At 46.9% G+C, this 19,663-nt stretch overlaps 3 protein-coding genes across 4 annotated transcripts in view; 2 read left to right on the top strand and 1 right to left on the bottom strand.

Moving 5' to 3' along the window:
* LOC141104959 (uncharacterized) overlaps positions 1 to 19,663 on the top strand; it is a 664,134-nt gene that overhangs the window by 211,540 nt on the left and 432,931 nt on the right. The gene's annotated exons all lie outside the window — the stretch shown is intronic.
* The window catches only part of LOC141104789 (uncharacterized), a 317,556-nt gene that overhangs the window by 224,264 nt on the left and 73,629 nt on the right, over positions 1 to 19,663 (top strand). The gene's annotated exons all lie outside the window — the stretch shown is intronic.
* LOC141104774 (uncharacterized) overlaps positions 8,565 to 19,663 on the bottom strand; it is a 73,545-nt gene continuing 62,446 nt past the window's right edge. The window contains exons 7-8 of the mRNA XM_073594506.1: positions 13,833 to 13,968; positions 8,565 to 10,611 (exon numbers count right to left, since the gene is read on the bottom strand). Of these exons, the coding sequence (XP_073450607.1) occupies positions 8,855 to 10,611; positions 13,833 to 13,968 (1,893 nt within the window). The 3' untranslated portion in view covers positions 8,565 to 8,854. The remainder of the gene's footprint in view (positions 10,612 to 13,832; positions 13,969 to 19,663) is intronic.

Raw genomic sequence — 19,663 nt, 5'->3', positions numbered from 1 at the left:
TGTGTGCTGCCAAGCTCTGCTGTGACTTGTGGTTCCTGCATGTTCTGTGCTGTTAAGGTCTGCTGAGACTATTGGTTCCTCTCTGTTTTGTGCTGCTAAGGTCTGTTGAGACTTGGGGTCCCTCCCTGTTCTGTGCTGCCAAGGTCTGATGAGACTTGTGGTTCCTCCCTCTTCTGTGCTGCCAAGGTCTGATGAGACTTGTGGTCCCTCCCTCTTCTGTGCTGCCAAGGTCTGATGAGACTTGTGGTTCCTCCCTGTTCTGTGCTGCCAAGATCTGCTGAGACTTGTGGTCCCTCCATGTTATGTGCTGCCAAGGTTTGCTGAGACTTGTGCTTCCTTCCTGTTCTGTGCTGCCAAAGTCTGCTGAGACTTGTGGTCCCTCCATGTTATGTGCTGCCAAGGTTTGCTGAGACTTGTGGTTTCCTCCTCTTGTGTACTGCTAATGTCTGCAGTGACTTGTAGTTCCACACACTTGAGTGCTGCTAAGTTCTGCTGAGATTTTTGTGGTTCCTCCCATTTTTGTGCTGCTAAGGTCTGCTGAGACTTGTGGTTCCTCCCTGTTGCCCTCTTACCTGATGGTGCCTGGGTAGTATGGGGGCCAATTCTAGCTGGCAGAGCCATCTGCATAAACCCCCGTGATCTCTTCAGTTGTCTGTAAGGGGAACATTCTGACCACCACTGTAAGGGGGGCATTCGTCCCACTAGCCACCAATTTAAGAGGCATTCTTCCCTCTGACCACCAATGAATTTTGCACACATACCCCAAGACCTGAAAATTATTTGAAGGATTCCTCTGGGGTAAAATGATTTAGATGGGCTTCTCTAATAAGATTTAATAATATAAGAATTTAAAAAATGATCCAATATATAATGAGGGGTATTTCATTAAAATAAAACAAATGAATTTGTAATCAGAATAAATAATAATTCCTCATGATATATTAATCAAATTATCTCATATAATATCATATCTTAGCATAACAATATGAAAAAAAAACAATATCACCACATTTCTAATGACGATCATACACAGAACGATTTTATATATGATGGTATTGCCGATCAATTTACTCTATGGGAGAAATATACAATTGGAAGGCTGAGACACTGATTAAAATAGTTTTATACAATTGGACTATATACTGGAAATTTACCAAATCAATCAGAGAGATTCCGAGACGAAGATGAAAGTCAACGTGTATAACCAAAACTTGGAAAGACCACGAGACGAAGATGAAAGTCAACGTATACAACCAAAAAATGGAGAGACACTAAGATGCAGATGAACGTCAAAGTACATAGCCAAAAAATACAGAGACCCCGAAACGAAGATGAAAGTCAAGGTTTATAACCAAGAAATGGAGACCCGAGACGAAGCTGAAACTCCACATATATAACTAAAACTTGGAGAGACTCCGAGACAAAGATGAAAGTCAACATTTATAAACAAAAAATAGAGAGATTCCAAGACACAGATGAAAGTCAACGCATATAACCAAAATATGGAGAGACCCCGAGATGAAGATGAAACTCCACATATATAACTAAAACTTGGAGAGACTCTGAGACAAAGATGAAAGTCAACATTTATAAACAAAAAATAGAGAGATTCCAAGACACAGATGAAAGTCCACGCATATAACCAAAATATGGAGAGACCCCGAGATGAAGCTGAAAGTCAACGTGTATAACCAAAACTTGGAGAGACCACGGGACGAAGATGAAAGTCAACGTATACAACCAAAAAATATAGAGACACTGAGATGCAGATGAACGTCAACGTACATAGCCCAAAAATTAAGAGACCCTGAAACGAAGATGAAAGTCAAGGTATATAACCAAGAAATGGAGACCCGAGACGAAGCTGAAACTTCACATATATAACTAAAACTTGGAGGGTCTCTGAGATAAAGATGAAAGTCAACATTTATAAACAAAAAAATAGAGAGAATCCAAGACACAGATGAAAGTCCACGCATATAACCAAAAAATGGAGAGCCCCCGAGATGAAGATGAAAGGCAACGTATATAAGCAAAAAAATGGAGAGACCACGAGACGAAGCTGAAAGTCAACGTATACAACCAAAAAATGGGGAGACACTGAGATGCAGATGAACGTCAACGTACATAGCCCAAAAACTGAGAGACCCCGAAATGAATATGAAAGTCAACGTATATAACCCAGGAATGGAGACCCGAGAGGAAGCTGAAACTCCGCATATATAACTAAAACTTGGAGAGACTCCGAGACAAAGATGAAAGTCAACTTACATTACATAACAAAAAAATTGAGAAACTTTTGGAGAAAGATGAAAGTCAGGAGAGCACCTACCTCAAACGTACTGCTTGCAAAGGAATCCGATGGGGGGCAGAATTATGCCACTAAAATGTGAAGCAAACTAGAGTATCCACCACTGAGGACTGAAATAGAGAAGAAATAATAGCCGTCTAGAATGGAAAGGAGGAGGAGATCTGGTGTCCGGTGTCTAAGAAAAGAGTGAACATTTGTTGATGTGATTGACGGGCAACAGGTGCAAAAAAAAAAAAAGAGAAGGGGTGAGGGGCCAACAAGGGGGAGGAAGAATCTGAAGACACACTGACACTTAATATCAAGAAAAAAAACTTTATTGATAAATAAAAGTGAAAATGCAACAATGTATAAATATGGTCTGTATGGAAAGGCGTGACCTTAAAGGAACAATTTTATGTGACACAGGAAAACAAAGAGCTTATTTAATGGGATGAGACAATAAAGAGTCTGGAAATGTGATGCTAAAAAAAAGTGAATATGTTGAATGAAAACAAAATTAAAAAACAAATAAATAATAATAAAAAAATGCATTTAATTAAAAATATAAATAAGGAACGTGCTGAATTTAGACCAATTAGGGAAATAATTTATACGACGTATCAAAATAAGATTTTTTTCTCCTTCTTCTGCCTTCTTAAATGGTATTATGTACCTTTTACTCATTCACACAGGAGAGGGCATCTGGAGGTCCCCTTTTTTTAAAGGGAGCTTCCTTCAGATTTCCAAAAAAATCCCCACATGAAGACCCCCACAATCGCCAGGCCAGGGATGTGGGGAAGAGGACCTTGTCCTCATCAAAATGAAGACAAGGTACCCTTCCTATATTAACCACTTGCCATCCGAGCCATTTCTGACACTTCGCTCCTACATGTAAAATTCTATTTTTTTTTTGCTAGAAAATTACTTAGAACCCCCAACAATTATATATGACACAAGAGAGCAGGCTCGGCAGCCATATACAGTCTCCTCTTGTACTTGTCTGACCACCTCCAGGGCAACTGCAATGAACAGGTGGCCTGCAGCATGACCACAAAAGAAGAACCCTTCCTATGTTGAGGGCATGTGGGCCAATATGGTTCAGGAGCCAGGCTGCATGCTCAGATAAGGCTCTGGTATATTACTGGTTGAGTGTTGCATGGAGTTTAAGGGGGAACCCCAGGTTTTTTTTTTCTTGTTTCTTACATGGGGTACCCGTGTAAATAAATACCACACCCAAAAGTTTTGGTATTGAGGAACTCAATTTTTTGCTTTGGGATCTCCAACAAAATTCATACCAGATCTAAAGGGTCTAACATCTTTACTCTCTTCTGGCATCTTCTCCACCCTTATAAAACATGCACTGGTCAACCCAGTAGTAGACCCTGCCCTGGACACCACCAGTCTGAACAATCCATGACCCATCTCCTTGCTCCAGTTTACTTTCAAAGTTCTTGAACATCTTATCTACAATCGTCTGAGCTGCTAAACAACCTTCTCAACCCCTTACTCAGACCTTTCTGCTGCCTTTGATAGAGCAGACCACTTGCTCCTCCTCGAAAAACCTTGTTCCCTTGGCCTTCAAGACTTTGCTCTTCATAACTTACCTCAGTGCACCTTCAATGTTGCTTACAACTCTACCTTTTTCTCTCCTCTTTCTCTTCCCATACAGGTCCCACAATGCTCCTTGGGCCCCTTCTATTTTTTTCTGCACCTCCTCCTGGGGTCAGTTAATAACCTCCAATGGCTTCCAATACCATCTCTACACCAGTGACCCCTACTATAAATCTATTGCCCTACTCTTCAGTCTCCTCCAGCATCACTAACTGACATATTAGTATGGATGTCACACCACTTCCTCAAAATCAGATCTCATTATATTTTTCTTACTCCATGTCCCTTCCCCTGAGTATTCAATGGACAGCAGTGGGGCAAGGGCAGACCCTGATTTCTCCTTTTGGCCCCACATACAATCACTGTCCAAACGCCTCAACCTCAGTTACATTTCCATAATTTCTTTTTCTTTCCTAAATGACTCCACAGAGATACTAATCCGCACCCTGGTTATCTCAGACCTCCACTATTGCAACTCCCTCCTCATTAGCCTACTTCTACACAGACTATTCCCCCTTTCAGGTGAATACAAATGCTACTGCCATGCTCTTCCTCCTTACCAAACTGCTCTTTGTCCACCACCCTTCTCTGCCAATCACCCCACTGGCCTCCATTCAGTGTCCTCCACCCCCCTCTGCCAATCCCTCCACTGGCTTCCATTCGGTGTCCTCCACCACTCTTTGGCTATCCCCCCCACTGGCCTCCATTCAATGTCCTCCACCCCTCTCTGCCAATCCCTCCACTGGCTTCCATTTAGTGTCCTCCACTCCTCTCTCTCTCCTAATCCCTCCACTGGTTTCCATTCAGTGTCCTCCACCCCTCTCTGGCTATCCCCCCCCCCCCCCACTCGCTTTCATTCAGTGTCCTCCACCCCTCTCTGACAATCCCTCCACTGGCTTCCATTCAGTGTCCTCCACCCCTCTCTGCCAATCCCTGCACTGGTCTCCATTCAGTGTCCTCCACCCCCCTCTGCCAATCCCTCCACTGGCTTCCATTCGGTGTCCTCCACCACTCTTTGGCTATCCCCCCACTGGCCTCCATTCAATGTCCTCCACCCCCCTCTGCCAATCCCTCCACTGGCTTCCATTCGGTGTCCTCCACCACTCTTTGGCTATCCCCCCCACTGGCCTCCATTCAATGTCCTCCGCCCCTCTCTGCCAATCCCTCTACTGGCTTCCATTTAGTGTCCTCCACTCCTCTCTCTCTCTCCTAATCCCTCCACTGGTTTCCATCCAGTGTCCTCCACCCCTCTCTGGCTATCCCCCCCCACTCGCTTTCATTCAGTGTCATCCACCCCTCTCTGCCAATCCTTCCACTGGTTTCCATTCAGTATCCTCCACTGACCTCCATTCAGTGTCCTCCACCCATCTCTGCCAATCCCTCCACTGGCTTCCATTTAGTGTCCTCCACTCCTCACTCTCTCCTAATCCCTCCACGGGCTTCCATTTCATGTCCTCCACCCTCTCTGCCAATCCCTCCACTGGCTTCAATTCAGTGTCCTCTACTTCTCTCTGCCAAGCCCTCCACTGGCTTCCATTCAGTGTCCTCCACCCCTCTCTGCCAATCCCTCCACTGGCTTCCATTTAGTGTCCTCCACTCCTCTCTCTCTCTCCTAATCCCTCCACCCCTCTCTACCAATCCCTCCACTGGCCTCCATTCAGTGTCCTCCACCCCTCTCTACCAATCCCTCTACTGGTTTCCATTCAGTGTCCTCCACCCCTCTCTGGCTATCCCCCCCCACTCGCTTTCATTTAGTGTCATCCACCCCTCTCTGCCAATCCTTCCACTGGTTTCCATTCAGTATCCTCCACTGACCTCCATTCAGTGTCCTCCACCCATCTCTGCCAATCCCTCCACTGGCTTCCATTTAGTGTCCTCCACTCCTCACTCTCTCCTAATCCCTCCACGGGCTTCCATTTCATGTCCTCCACCCCTCTCTGCCAATCCCTCCACTGGCTTCAATTCAGTGTCCTCCACTTCTCTCTGCCAATCCCTCCACTGGCCTCCATTCAGTGTCCTCCACCCCTCTCTGCCAAGCCTTCCACTGGCTTCCATTCAGTGTCCTCCACCCCTCTCTGCCAATCCCTCCACTGGCCTCCATTCAGTGTCCTCCACCCCTCTCTGCCAATCCCTCCACTGGCTTCCATTTAGTGTCCTCCACTCCTCTCTCTCTCCTAATCCCTCCACCCCTCTCTGCCAATCTCTCCACTGACTTCCATTCAGTGTCCTCCACCCCTCTCTACCAATCCCTCCACTGGCCTCCATTCAGTGTCCTCCACCCCTCTCTGCCAATCCCTCCACTGGCTTCCATTCAGTGTCCTCCACCCCTCTCTGCCAATCCCTCCACTGGCTTCCATTCAGTGTCCTCCACCCCTCTCTGACAATCCCTGCACTGGCTTCCATTCAGTGTCCTCCACCCATCTCTGCCAATCCCTCCACTGGCTTCCATTTAGTGTCCTCCACTCCTCACTCTCTCCTAATCCCTCCACGGGCATCCATTTCATGTCCTCCACCCTCTCTGCCAATCCCTCCACTGGCTTCAATTCAGTGTCCTCCACTTCTGTCTGCCAATCCCTCCACTGGCCTCCATTTAGTGTCCTCCACCCCTCTCTGCCAAGCCCTCCACTGGCTTCCATTCAGTGTCCTCCACCCCTCTCTACCAATCCCTCCACTGGCCTCCATTCAGTGTCCTCCACCCATCTCTGCCAATCCCTCCACTTGCTTCCATTCGGTGTCCTCCACCACTCTTTGGCTATCCCCCCCACTGGCCTCCATTCAATGTCCTCCGCCCCTCTCTGCCAATCCCTCCACTGGCTTCCATTTAGTGTCCTCCACTCCTCTCTCTCTCCTAATCCCTCCACTGGTTTCCATTCAGTGTCCTCCACCCCTCTCTGGCTATCCCCCCCCCCCCCACTCGCTTTCATTCATTGTCCTCCACCCCTCTCTGACAATCCCTCCACTGGCTTCCATTCAGTGTCCTCCACCCCTCTCTGCCAATCCCTCCACTGGCTTCCATTCAGTGTCCTCCACCCCTCTCTGCCAATCCCTGCACTGGTCTCCATTCAGTGTCCTCCACCCCCCTCTGCCAATCCCTCCACTGGCTTCCATTCGGTGTCCTCCACCACTCTTTGGCTATCCCCCCACTGGCCTCCATTCAATGTCCTCCGCCCCTCTCTGCCAATCCCCCCACTGGCCTCCATTCAGTGTCCTCCACCCCCCTCTGCCAATCCCTCCACTGGCTTCTATACGGTGTCCTCCACCACTCTTTGCTATCCCCCCACTGGCCTCCATTCAATGTCCTCCGCCCCTCTCTGCCAATCCCCCCACTGGCCTCCATTCAGTGTCCTCCACCCCCCTCTGCCAATCCCTCCACTGGCTTCCATTCGGTGTCCTCCACCACTCTTTGGCTATCCCCCCCACTGGCCTCCATTCAATGTCCTCCGCCCCTCTCTGCCAATCCCTCTACTGGCTTCCATTTAGTGTCCTCCACTCCTCTCTCTCTCTCCTAATCCCTCCACTGGTTTCCATCCAGTGTCCTCCACCCCTCTCTGGCTATCCCCCCCCACTCGCTTTCATTCAGTGTCATCCACCCCTCTCTGCCAATCCTTCCACTGGTTTCCATTCAGTATCCTCCACTGACCTCCATTCAGTGTCCTCCACCCATCTCTGCCAATCCCTCCACTGGCTTCCATTTAGTGTCCTCCACTCCTCACTTTCTTCTAATCCCTCCACGGGCTTCCATTTCATGTCCTCCACCCTCTCTGCCAATCCCTCCACTGGCTTCAATTCAGTGTCCTCTACTTCTCTCTGCCAAGCCCTCCACTGGCTTCCATTCAGTGTCCTCCACCCCTCTCTGCCAATCCCTCCACTGGCTTCCATTTAGTGTCCTCCACTCCTCTCTCTCTCTCCTAATCCCTCCACCCCTCTCTGCCAATCCCTCCACTGGCCTCCATTCAGTGTCCTCCACCCCTCTCTGCCAAGCCCTCCACTGGCTTCCATTCAGTGTCCTCCACCCCTCTCTACCAATCCCTCCACTGGCTTCTATTCAGTGTCCTCCACCCCTCTCTACCAATCCCTCCACTGGCCTCCATTCAGTGTCCTCCACCCCTCTCTGCCAATCCCTCCACTGGCTTCCATTCAGTGTCCTCCACCCCTCTCTGACAATCCCTCCACTGGCTTCCATTCAGTGTCCTTCACCCCTCTCTGCCAATCCCTCCACTGGCTTCCATTTAGTGTCCTCCACTCCTCTCTCTCCTAATCCCTCCACCCCTCTCTGCCAATCCCTCCACTGGTCTCCATTCAGTGTCCTCCACCCCTCTCTGCCAATCCCTCCACTGGTCTCCATTCAGTGTCATCCACCCCTCTCTGCCAATCCCTCCACTGGCTTCAATTCAGTGTCCTCCACCCCTCTCTGCCAATCCCTCCACTGGCTTCCATTTAGTGTCCTCCACCCCTCTCTGCCAATCCCTCCACTGGTCTCCATTCAGTGTCATCCACCCCTCTCTGCCAATCCCTCCACTGGCTTCCATTTAGTGTCCTCCACCCCTCTCTGCCAATCCCTCCACTGGCTTCAATTCAGTGTCCTCCACCCCTCTCTGCCAATCCCTCCACTGGCTTCCATTCAGTGTCCTCCACCCCTCTCTGCCAATCCCTCCACCCCTCTCTGCCAATCCCTCCACTGGCTTCCATTCAGTGTCCTCCACCGGTTGCTAAGTCACAGGGCTTGTTGACATCCTAGCAACCAAACAGTTATTATTGTCTGGAAAAAAGAAAAGACTTCTTGCTATGGAAGGTAAAGCTTTATTTGAGACATGTGTGATAACAATCAAATATGTCTATTGCTCTCACCTGTGTGAGATCTCTGATGTGTTCAGATTGGACTTCTGTGGAAAACATTTACTGCGCATCTACGGCAGGAATACGGCATTTCCCCTGAGTGCGGAAAAATACGATTCATATAGAACACATTTCCTGCACCTGGGACACCTTGAGGGTCGTGTGGGTCTTCTGATGTTGGGTAAGATAAGACTTCTGTGCAAAACATTTTCCGCACTCAGGGCAGGAATACGGTTTCTCGCCTGTGTGAGATCTCTGATGTTTAACAAGTTCTGGTTTCCGTGGGTAACATTTCCCGCACTCAGGACAGGAAAACGGTTTTTCCCCCGTGTGGCATACTTGATGTTCAGTAAGATTGGACTTTCGTGAAAAACATTTTCCGCACTCCGAACAGGAAAAAGGCTTTTCCCCAGTGTGAGATCTCTGATGCACAATAAGATGAGACTTTCGTGAAAAACTTTTTCTGCACTCAGGACAGGAAAACGGCTTTTCACCCGAGTGCAACAGCTGATGGTTGGTAAGACTGGACTTCTGTGAAAAACATTTCCCGCACTCAGGACAGCAGAATGGCTTCTCCCCGGTGTGAGATCTTTGATGTGCAACAAGGTCTGATTTCCATGGAAAACATTTCCCGCACTCGGGGCAGGCATATGGCTTCTCCCCTGTGTGGGATCTTTGATGTTTAACAAGTTCTGATTCTCGTGGAAAACATTTCCTGCACTCAGGACAGGAAAACACTTTTTCCTGTCTGTGATATATCTGATGTTTAGTAAGACTGCACTTACGTGGAAAACACTTCCCACACTCAGGGCAGGAATACGGCTTCTCCCCGGTGTGACATACCTGATGTATGCCAAGAGTGGACTTTTGAGAAAAAGATTTTCCACACTCAGGACAGGAATATGGCCTCGCACCCGTGTGCAATCTCAGATGTTTGGTAAGATTTGACGCGTGTGAAAAACATTTCCCGCACTCAGGGCAGGAATATGGCTTTTCATCCATGTGAATCCTCAGGTGTTTCGTAAGATAGTGCTTCTGTGAAAAAGATTTCCCGCACTGAGGGCAGCGAAATGGCCTCTCCCCTGTGTGAGCTCTCTTGTGTATAACAAGTTCTGATTTCTGTGCATAACATTTCCCGCACTCAGGGCAGGCATACGGCTTCTCGCCCGTGTGATACCTCTGATGTCTAGCAAGATGGGCCTTCTGTAAAAAACCTTTCCCGCAAACAGGGCAGGAATAGTACTTCTCACCCGTGTGATATTTCTGGTGTATGAAAAGACTGGTCCTATTTGAAAAACATTTCCCACACTCAGAACAGCAATAAGGCCTCTCCCCCGTGTGAGATCTTTTATGTATAATAAGTTCTGACTTCCGTGTATAACATTTCCCGCACTCGGGACATGAAAACGGCTTCTCACCCGTGTGCGACCTCTGATGTCTAGAAAGATGGGCCTTCTGTGTGAAACATTTTCCACACTCAGGACAGGAAAATGGTTTCTCCCCCGTGTGAGACCTCATATGTACACTGAGAACTGATTTGTGCGTAAAGCTTTTCCCACACTCAGGGCAGGAATACGGCTTCTCCCCCACGTGGGATCTCTGATGTTCAATAAGACTTTGTTCTGAGCTCACAATTTCCCCACATTCAGAACAGGAAAATTCCCACTCCCACTGGATCTCAGCACCATCTCTCACAGTATGAGGTTGCTCAGAGTCAGAGGGATTCCATGGTCTATCTACACTGTGAAGTCCACCATCCATAGTGGAGATCATTGTCTTTTCTCCTCCACAATCTCCTGTGATGTCCTCATCTTCCATTTTACAACCTGGAGATAAAGTGAGACGATCCTTTGAGGGTTTCTCCATGGCGTGTCCTGGAAAAATATAAAAACATCATCAATAGATATGAGAGGGTTAGTTCACTTCCATCAAGATTCCATCTGGATCAGGTAGATATGAGTGAGCAGATGTTCTCTGTGGATGTCCCAACCAGCTGGGACTCTTCTCCTCTTCAGTCAAAGAGCCTTTGGTCCTCCTCCCAGATCACTTCTACATTTACACAGCCTTGTCAGAAGAGGGGGAACCAATGGGGACTGGGAGGTCCATGCTCTTTACACAACCACAAGCCTAGGCACTGGGTCATGTGACCTCTGATAAACAAGAGAGTCAAAGTTCAGACTTGCAGATCATTTACCATAGAGCAGTGATGGCGAACCTTGGCACCTCAGATGTTTTGGAACTACGTTACCCATGACGCTCATGCACTCTGCAGTGTAGCTGAGCATCATGGGAAATGTAGTTCCAAAACATCTGGAGTGCCAAGGTTCGCCATCACTGCCATAGAGCAACTGACCATAGGACTAGGCTTCTGGTGATATGCAGCACTGGAGGGAGCTTAAAGTACAGCCGTGGCCAAAAGTTTGGAGAATGACACAAATAATAATTTTCACAAAGTCCGCTGCCTCGGTTTTTATGACGGCAATTTGCATATACTTCAGAATTTTACGAAGAGCGATCAGATGAATTAGAATTAATTGCAAAGTCCCTCTTTGCCATGAAAATTAACTTAACCCCATAAAAAAAAAAACATTTCCACTGAATTTGTGAAGAAGGCTTCGGGGCGCCCAAGAAAGTCCAGCAAACGCCAGGACCGTCTCCTACAGTTGATTCAGCTGCGGGATCGGGGGGCACCCCCAGTGCAGAGCTTGCTCAGGAATGGCAGCAGGTAGGTGTGAGGACATCGGCAAGCACAGTGAGGAGAAGACTTTTGGAGGATGGCCTGGTGTCAAGAAGGGCAGCAAAGAAGCCACTTCTCTCCAGGAGAAACATCAGGGGCAAAAAGGTACAGGGATTGGACTGCTGGGGACTGGGGTAAAGTCATTTTCTCTGATGAATCCCCTTTCTGATCGTTTTGGGCATCCAGAAAAAAAACCTTGTCCTGAGAAGAAAAGGTGAGCGCTACCATCAGTCCTGTGTTATGCCAACAGTAAAGCATCCTAGGACCGTTCATGTGTGGGGTTGCATCTCAGCCAAGGGAGTGGGCTCAATTACAAATTTGCCTAAGAACACAGCCATGAATAAAGAATGGTACAAAAAAAATCCTCCGAGAACAACTTCTCCCAACCATCCAAGAACAGTTTGGTGAGGAACAATGTATACTAAACAGTGCAGCGCTAAAATAATAAACAACTAAAGTAATCAATGAATAAAAAGTCCATAAGCTCATATGTAAAAACACACATGTAGATAGAAAACCAAAGACGTCAGCGGTGATAAAGGGTGCTTCATGCAAAGTCTGAAGTGCTCCTTAGTCCGTGCTCACACCATTTGTTAGCCAAACTGCTCACCTTGCGTAATAGACCCCTGAGCTAACAGGAAGGTCATAAGGGCATTCTCCACCACTGATGGTTAAGGTAAACTTGTAAATGGAAGCCGGGCGTCTCTTAAACTCCGCAGATAGAGCTTGTATCTCTCCCGTGACAACATAAAATGCAAAGAAAATATCTAGTGCTCTCTGTATATCTTGAAACAGGTATCATTTATTAAAAAGACAGGTACTCACATCAAAAGCACTTAGTCCAAGTGCTAGAATAAAAAACATATAGTGACTGGTAACAGCAAAGTTGGTAAAGTGGCTGCAGTGACATTCAGGGGAACTCCCGTATACTTAGTTTAAAAGGATTTCTATAGTTGCCTTTAGTGTCCAGCTGCTGTTAGTAGTCATTAGGTTTTGCGCTGACTGTTTGTTTTTAATTGGTCAGGAACAATGCCTCACAATTTTGCTTAAGAACACATCCATGAATAAAGAAAGGTACAAAAACATCCCCCGAGACCAACTTCTCCCAACCATCCAAGAACAGTTTGGTGAGGAACAATGCCTCACAATTTTGCTTAAGAACACATCCATGAATAAAGAATGGTACACAAAGATCCTCCAAGAACAACTTCTCCCAACCATCCAAGTTTGGTCAGGAACAATGCCTCACAATTTTGCCTAAGAACACAGCCATGAATAAAGAATGGTACAAAAACATTCTCTGAGTACAACTTCTCCTAACCATCCAAGAACAGTTTGGTGAGGAACAATGCCTCACAATTTTGCTTAAGAACACATCCATGAATAAAGAATGGTACACAAAGATCCTCCAAGAACAACTTCTCCCAACCATCCAAGTTTGGTCAGGAACAATGCCTCACAATTTTGCCTAAGAACACATCCATGAATAAAGAATGGTACAAAAACATCCTCCGAGAACAACTTCTCCCAACCATCCAAGAACAGTTTGGTGAGGAACAATGCCTTTTCCAGCATGGTGGAGCAACTTGCCATAAGGTAAAAGGTATAACTAAGTGGCTTGGGGAACAAAACATGGACATTTTTGGTCCATGGCCAGGAATCCCCCCAGATCTTAATCCCATTGAGAACTTGTAATCAATCCTCAAGAGGCGGGTGAACAAAAAAACCCCACAAATTCTGACAAACTCCAAGCCTTGAGTCAGGAGGTGGCCCAGAAGATGACAGCATGACAGGACGAATTACAGAGGTCTTGAAAAAGAAGGGTCAACACTGCAAATATTGACTCTTTGCATAAACTTCACGTCATTGTCAATAAAAGCCTTTGACACTCATGAAATGCTTGTAATTATACTTCAGTATCCCATAGCAACAAAAAGATCTAAAAACACTGAAGCAGCAGACTTTGTGATAAATAAAATTTGTGTCATTCTCAAAACTTTTGGCCACGGCTGTAGTATTTTCACCATGAAAGGTAAGTGTTTCAGTCCTTTTGTTCCTCCTTGGTTTTAATCTCAAGACTGGTAATAGAGTTTTATGGGAACATTTAGCTATAAGTCTGCTGGAAGAAGAGGAACCAACCTAAGAAAGGCTCAATCTGTGTTATCATATCTGTGCTACTGTAACTAGGAGTGACACACAACCTAATACTGCCAGCTGAACCCCAGGACGGGTATCAGTACAGGGAGGGGACCATTATCAACCTATTATTGGCTGATATCACTCAGCTCCCGCCCTACTCTGGACCAATCAGTGAGCAGTAACAGAGCAGAGATAAGAGAAGAATATATTATGGGTCACCTGTGCTGATCTCTGTAGGAGTGTCCTCCTCTATGAATGTCCTCATCATTCCAGCCTCCTCTGTATATTGCTGATCATCCCAGACATATCCCTCTTCTATTTCACATTCAACTTTCATATCTATCAGATCTTCACCCTAAACCAACAGAATGGCAGCAAAAATAAAATTCACGTACTTAGTGTAAAATCTAACTCTTTGAGTCCATTGAGGGATGATAGGAATTCAAAAACAGTTGGGTTATACAGCCACCAGAAGAAGGCCACCAAAAATACTGTAGGCCAGTCCTTGAATAACCTTTACTCTACGCAGGCCTCAGTCTTGTGGAAAAGCAGTACCAAATGGCTGTGCCCTCCATGGATCCAAGAAATACTGTAGACTTGACAGTAAGCACAAAAATAATCTCATCCACTGAGGAACTCAGAAATTCGGATACAGTTGAGACATCCAAGAGCAGTCTAACTAAGTGATGGGCAAAAGCCACCAACGGGCCCAAAAAGGGTACTGTAAAAGCAATTCAGGAGTACTTGAAGGATCAAAGTGCCCAAATCTGAAACAGATGGGAAGAAGCCTCCTTCAAAACAGCTGCCAATGACCAACGGAAGGCCATATGGTATCAACCTGATGCCATGGATGAGTCTTCAGAGACCGGGTCACACCTGGGCTGTGTCATGAGTGAGTCTTCAGAGACAGGGTCACACCTGGGCTGTGCTATGAGTGAGTCTTCAGAGACAGGGTCACACCTGGGCTGTGCCATGGGCGAGTCTTCAGAGACAGGGTCACACCTGGGCTGTGTCATGAGTGAGTCTTCAGAGACAGGGTCACACCTGGGCTGTGCCATGGGCGAGTCTTCAGAGACAGGGTCACACCTGGGCTGTGTCATGAGTGAGTCTTCAGAGACAGGGTCACACCTGGGCTGTGCTATGAGTGAGTCTTCAGTGACCGGGTCACACCTGGGCTGTGCCATTAATGAGTCTTCAGAGACAGGGTCACACCTGGGCTGTGTCATGAGTGAGTCTTCAGAGACAGAGTCACACCTGGGCTGTGCCATGAGTGAGTCTTCAAAAGTAGGGTCACACCTGGGCTGTTCCATGGGTGAGCCTTCAGAGACAGGGTCACACTTACGCTGTGCCATGGGTGAGTCTTCAGAAGTAGGGTCACACCTGGGCTGTGCTATGGGCGAGTCTTCAGAGACAGGGTCACACCTGGGCTGTGCTATGGGCGAGTCTTCAGAGACAGGGTCACACTTACGCTGTGCCATGGGTGAGTCTTCAGAAGTAGGGTCACACCTGGGCTGTGCCATAAGTGAGTCTTCAGAGACAGGGTCACACCTGGGCTGTGTCATGGGCGAGTCTTCAGAGACAGGGTCACACCTGGGCTGTGCCATAAGTGAGTCTTCAGAGACAGGGTCACACCTATGCTGTGCCATGGGCGAGTCTTCAGAGACAGGGTCACACCTGGGCTGTGCTATGGGCGAGTCTTCAGAGACAGGGTCACACCTGGGCTGTGCTATGGGCGAGTCTTCAGAGACAGGGTCACACCTGGGCTGTGCTATGGGCGAGTCTTCAGAGACAGGGTCACACCTGGGCTGTGCTATGGGCGAGTCTTCAGAGACAGGGTCACACCTGGGCTGTGCCATGGGCGAGTCTTCAGAGACAGGGTCACACTTACGCTGTGTCATGAGTGAGTCTTCAGAGACAGGGTCACACTTACGCTGTGTCATGAGTGAGTCTTCAGAGACAGGGTCACACCTGGGCTGTGCTATGAGCGAGTCTTCAGAGACAGGGTCACACCTGGGCTGTGTCATGAGTGAGTCTTCAGAGACAGGGTCACACCTGGGCTGTGCTATGAGCGAGTCTTCAGAGACAGGGTCACACCTGGGCTGTGCTATGGGCGAGTCTTCAGAGACAGGGTCACACCTGGGCCGTTCCATGGGTGATTCTTTAGAGACAGGGTCACACCTGGGCTGTGCTATGGGCGAGTCTTCAGAGACAGGGTCACACCTGGGCCGTGTCATGGGCGAGTCTTCAGAGACAGGGTCACACCTGGGCCGTTCCATGGGTGAGTCTTCAGAGACAGGGTCACACCTGGGCTGTGCTATGGGCGAGTCTTCAGAGACAGGGTCACACCTGGGCCGTTCCATGGGTGATTCTTTAGAGACAGGGACACACCTGGGCTGTGCTATGGGCGAGTCTTCAGAGACAGGGTCATACCTGGGCCGTGTCATGGCTCTGCACCCAGAAAGTGTTTTGTGGCTAAGACTGTACAGTATGGTCTGGAAGGTGCCACAATACAGAGCTCAGTTTCCAAAGTCCCGTTCCAGGCTAGCCCACAACATTCAGTTTGGTGGTGTTCAGGTATGGCTGAGGTAACACCGATCTCGATAGCTAATATAGCAACCAGTTCAAGCGACAATGCCAGAAAATAATGCAGATTCAAGTCACCAAAGAAAAAATTCCACAATGAAAGGAAGGGCAACAAAAAACTAGAATTGCAGAGAATGAGCCCAACTTCTTAGCACACTAGCAAACAACTGAGGCATGCTGGGTAACGGTGGGGTTATATGGGGCTGGCTTACAACTGTAATGTTTACCAGTGTCCTAACCTCCTGTATAAAGCAGTATAGCCCAACTGTATATAAATTCCTGTGTCCCTCAATGGACGAGAAAGAAAGTAATCTGTAACAAGGAAGTATTTATGATGTGAGATCACATAGAAAATATCATCTTGTAGAGTCCAAACATCATATCCACATGTCAGAGTGTTCAATCACTTTATGTTCCCGACCCTCAACTCCACCTACCTGATGATGGTGAGGGATGGTGTGACCTTCCTGTGTGGAATCCCGGGAATACAGAGGACGGGGACATCTCTCTGGTGGGTTCCCATTACTGGATCCATCTGTAGGAAACACACACACTGACTGAATACATTGTTTCTATGTGTTTATCAGATGATGGGGGATCTAGGTGGACCCTCCGTACTGCTCTCTCCTTTACAATAAAGTCTCCTCTTACCCGGTGATGTGAGGGGCGGCTGATTGTCCATCATGACGTCCTTGTAGAGATCCTTGTGTCCTTCTAAATACTCCCACTCCTCCATGGAGAAATAGACAGTGACATCCTGACACCTTATAGGAACCTGACACACACAATGATACAGTCACCATCCAGACACATCCCTTGTCTGTTACTGGATAATGTCCCAGAATTCCCAGCACCGCTCACCTCTCCTGTCAGCAGCTCCATCATCTTCTTGGTGACTTCTAGAATCTTCTCCATGTTGTGTCTCTCAGGTTTTAGGGAGTCACATGGAGGCACTGTGATGGTCATATGATCACCTGACTTCACAAGAGGAAATCTCTGTATTGGAGAACCAATAGAAATATCGTGTTAGATTCCCAGAATCCTCCTCACCTCTCCGGTCAGGTCTGTGTTTATTAATAGAGATAAGAGTGATGTCATGTGACCTCCCAGAATCCTCCTCACCTCTCCGGTCAGGTCTGTGTTTTATTAATAGAGATAAGAGTGATGTCATGTGACCTCCCAGAATCCTCCTCACCTCTCCGGTCAGGTCTGTGTTTTATTAATAGAGATAAGAGTGATGTCATGTGACCTCCCAGAATCCTCCTCACCTCTCCGGTCAGCAGGTAGATGATCTCCAGGGTGAGGTTTAGTATCCTCTCAGTCATGTGACTGCAGTCCTCCTCCATCCTCATTGGTGCTGTCATCTATGAAGGTTTCCCTGTAGACAGATAACAAAAAAACAGCAAAAAAAGCATGAGGCCTTCCAGAAAATCCATACCAGACCCTTCCAGGGTTTAGTGTGGATTTTAAGGGAGATCCCCACCCCATGATAAAAAATGCTTGCTGCCCCTCCTGAACCGTACCAAGTTTATGCCCTCAACATGGGGTTGGGTTGACGAGGACAAGGGCCTCTTCCCCACAACCCTGGCCGGTGGCTGTGGAGGACTGTGGGTGTGGAGCTTGTTGGAATCTTGAAGCCATCTTTAATAATAAGGCCTTCAGATAATGCCACCCTCTACATGAATGAGTATGGGGTACCACTACCCATTCACATTAAAAAATAAAATGTAACCTAATAATAAAATAAAGACACCCAAAAATTTGACAAGTCCTTTCCTTTATTAGTAGCCGAATGACAGCCTCCCCCAAGTTGTCATCAGCTTTTGCAAGTGATTGGGCCGAGTGATGTCAGTGGTTGATAGGGACGCAGCAGGAGTAGGCAGCCGCTGATTCCTTAGCAACCATTGACAGCTGAAAGCTGTCATGTTCATCCATGCTGAACACCCTAAATGTTCAGATGAAAATCAGAACAGCCAGTGTCTGGTCTGAACTTACAATTGGGCTGAACATTAGGTTATTCCTACTATCTATACCCTACTCTGTAGACCTTTAGATGATCCCCGAAAACTCATCTCTCCAGGATGCCTATCTTGCCTTAACTTTACTTTCTCCATCAACTCACAGTTATTACCTTTTGTATCACTTGTCCTTCCCTTTTAGATTGTAAGCTCTCACATTTAGGGCCCTTCGAGCCCTCTCGTATTTAAGTGTATTGTCTAGAGGTATATGGTATCCAATCTCTTACCATTTCCCAAATATTGGCAGTGTTTAGTAATCGTTCAATATATTCTTTCTCATATATGAAGTGTTCTTCTCGTATTACCTCCTCTGCTGCCAGCTCCAGCAATGTCTCCTCTCTACTTCCCCCCCGACTCACCTCTCACCCAGAACTTCCTGTCTGTACCTGACATCACTTCCTGTCTGTACCTGACATCACTTCCTGTCTTCCATAGAGACTTCCTGTCTGGGTAGACGCAAGATTACCACCTTGTGGAGCTCAGAGGAACTGTAGCCCCGAGAAACATCTCGGGGGCCTCGTGCTGTGTGTGTATGTACTGTACATCCTTATAGATGGGGTCAACTCCACTCCCACCAAGGGGGATAGAAATATAAAGTATATCAGGATAAACAGATGGATTTTGGATGAACTGATTTTTGTGGTGAAATTATCATTTTTTTTTTAATTCTTTTTGTAATTAGTCATGTAGACTAAAGAAATCTCTACCTTGATTAAAAAAAAAAACCCAAGGCACCTCTAGTGCCCAGTAAGTAATTTTCCATCTTCATCCCTTTATAAACAAGGCTTCCTCCCTTTACAAGTTATAGTTAGTGGCTGTGTTTGGGGTGTTGGAGAGTTCGGGGAGATGATCATTGAGGGAGTTTTATTTGGTTCTTGTGACATCAGAACTGGTTATGTCCTTAGCTAGGAGTGGTTATAATATATATATATATATAGATATAGATATAGATATATATCTATATCTATAGATATAGATATAGGCAGGGCCCTCCAACCGAGATAGACATGAAACCACATAAAGATGCCACAAGACTCACAACATAACATAGACCTGAGGTATGCCCTGGTCAGCTGGTTGGTACGCCAAAGGGGGCCAAAAAGGGGGCATACCCAAGATAAGTAATGGTTGATTGTAGAAGAGGAAGTGCCCTGTAAAGGGTTTGGGAGAGTGGGCTCCTCCCATAAATTCAGGCCACCATACTGGCCTTCTAATATATATATATATATATATATATATATATATATATATATATATATACATTGTATCTCACAAAAGATAGTACACCCCTCACATTTTTGTAAATATTTTCTTCTACCTTTTCATGTGACAACACTGAAGAAATGACACTTGTCTACAATGTAAAGTAGTGAGTGTACAGCTTGTATAACAGTGTAAATTTGCTGCCCCCTCAAAGTAACTCAACACACAGCCATTAATGTCTAAAGC

This window comes from Aquarana catesbeiana, linkage group LG08 (genome assembly GCF_042186555.1).
Source record: "Aquarana catesbeiana isolate 2022-GZ linkage group LG08, ASM4218655v1, whole genome shotgun sequence".
NCBI classification, from domain to species: Eukaryota; Metazoa; Chordata; class Amphibia; order Anura; family Ranidae; genus Aquarana; species Aquarana catesbeiana.
Note: the sequence above shows the minus strand (reverse complement) of the source record. Positions and strands in the feature narration are given on the sequence as shown.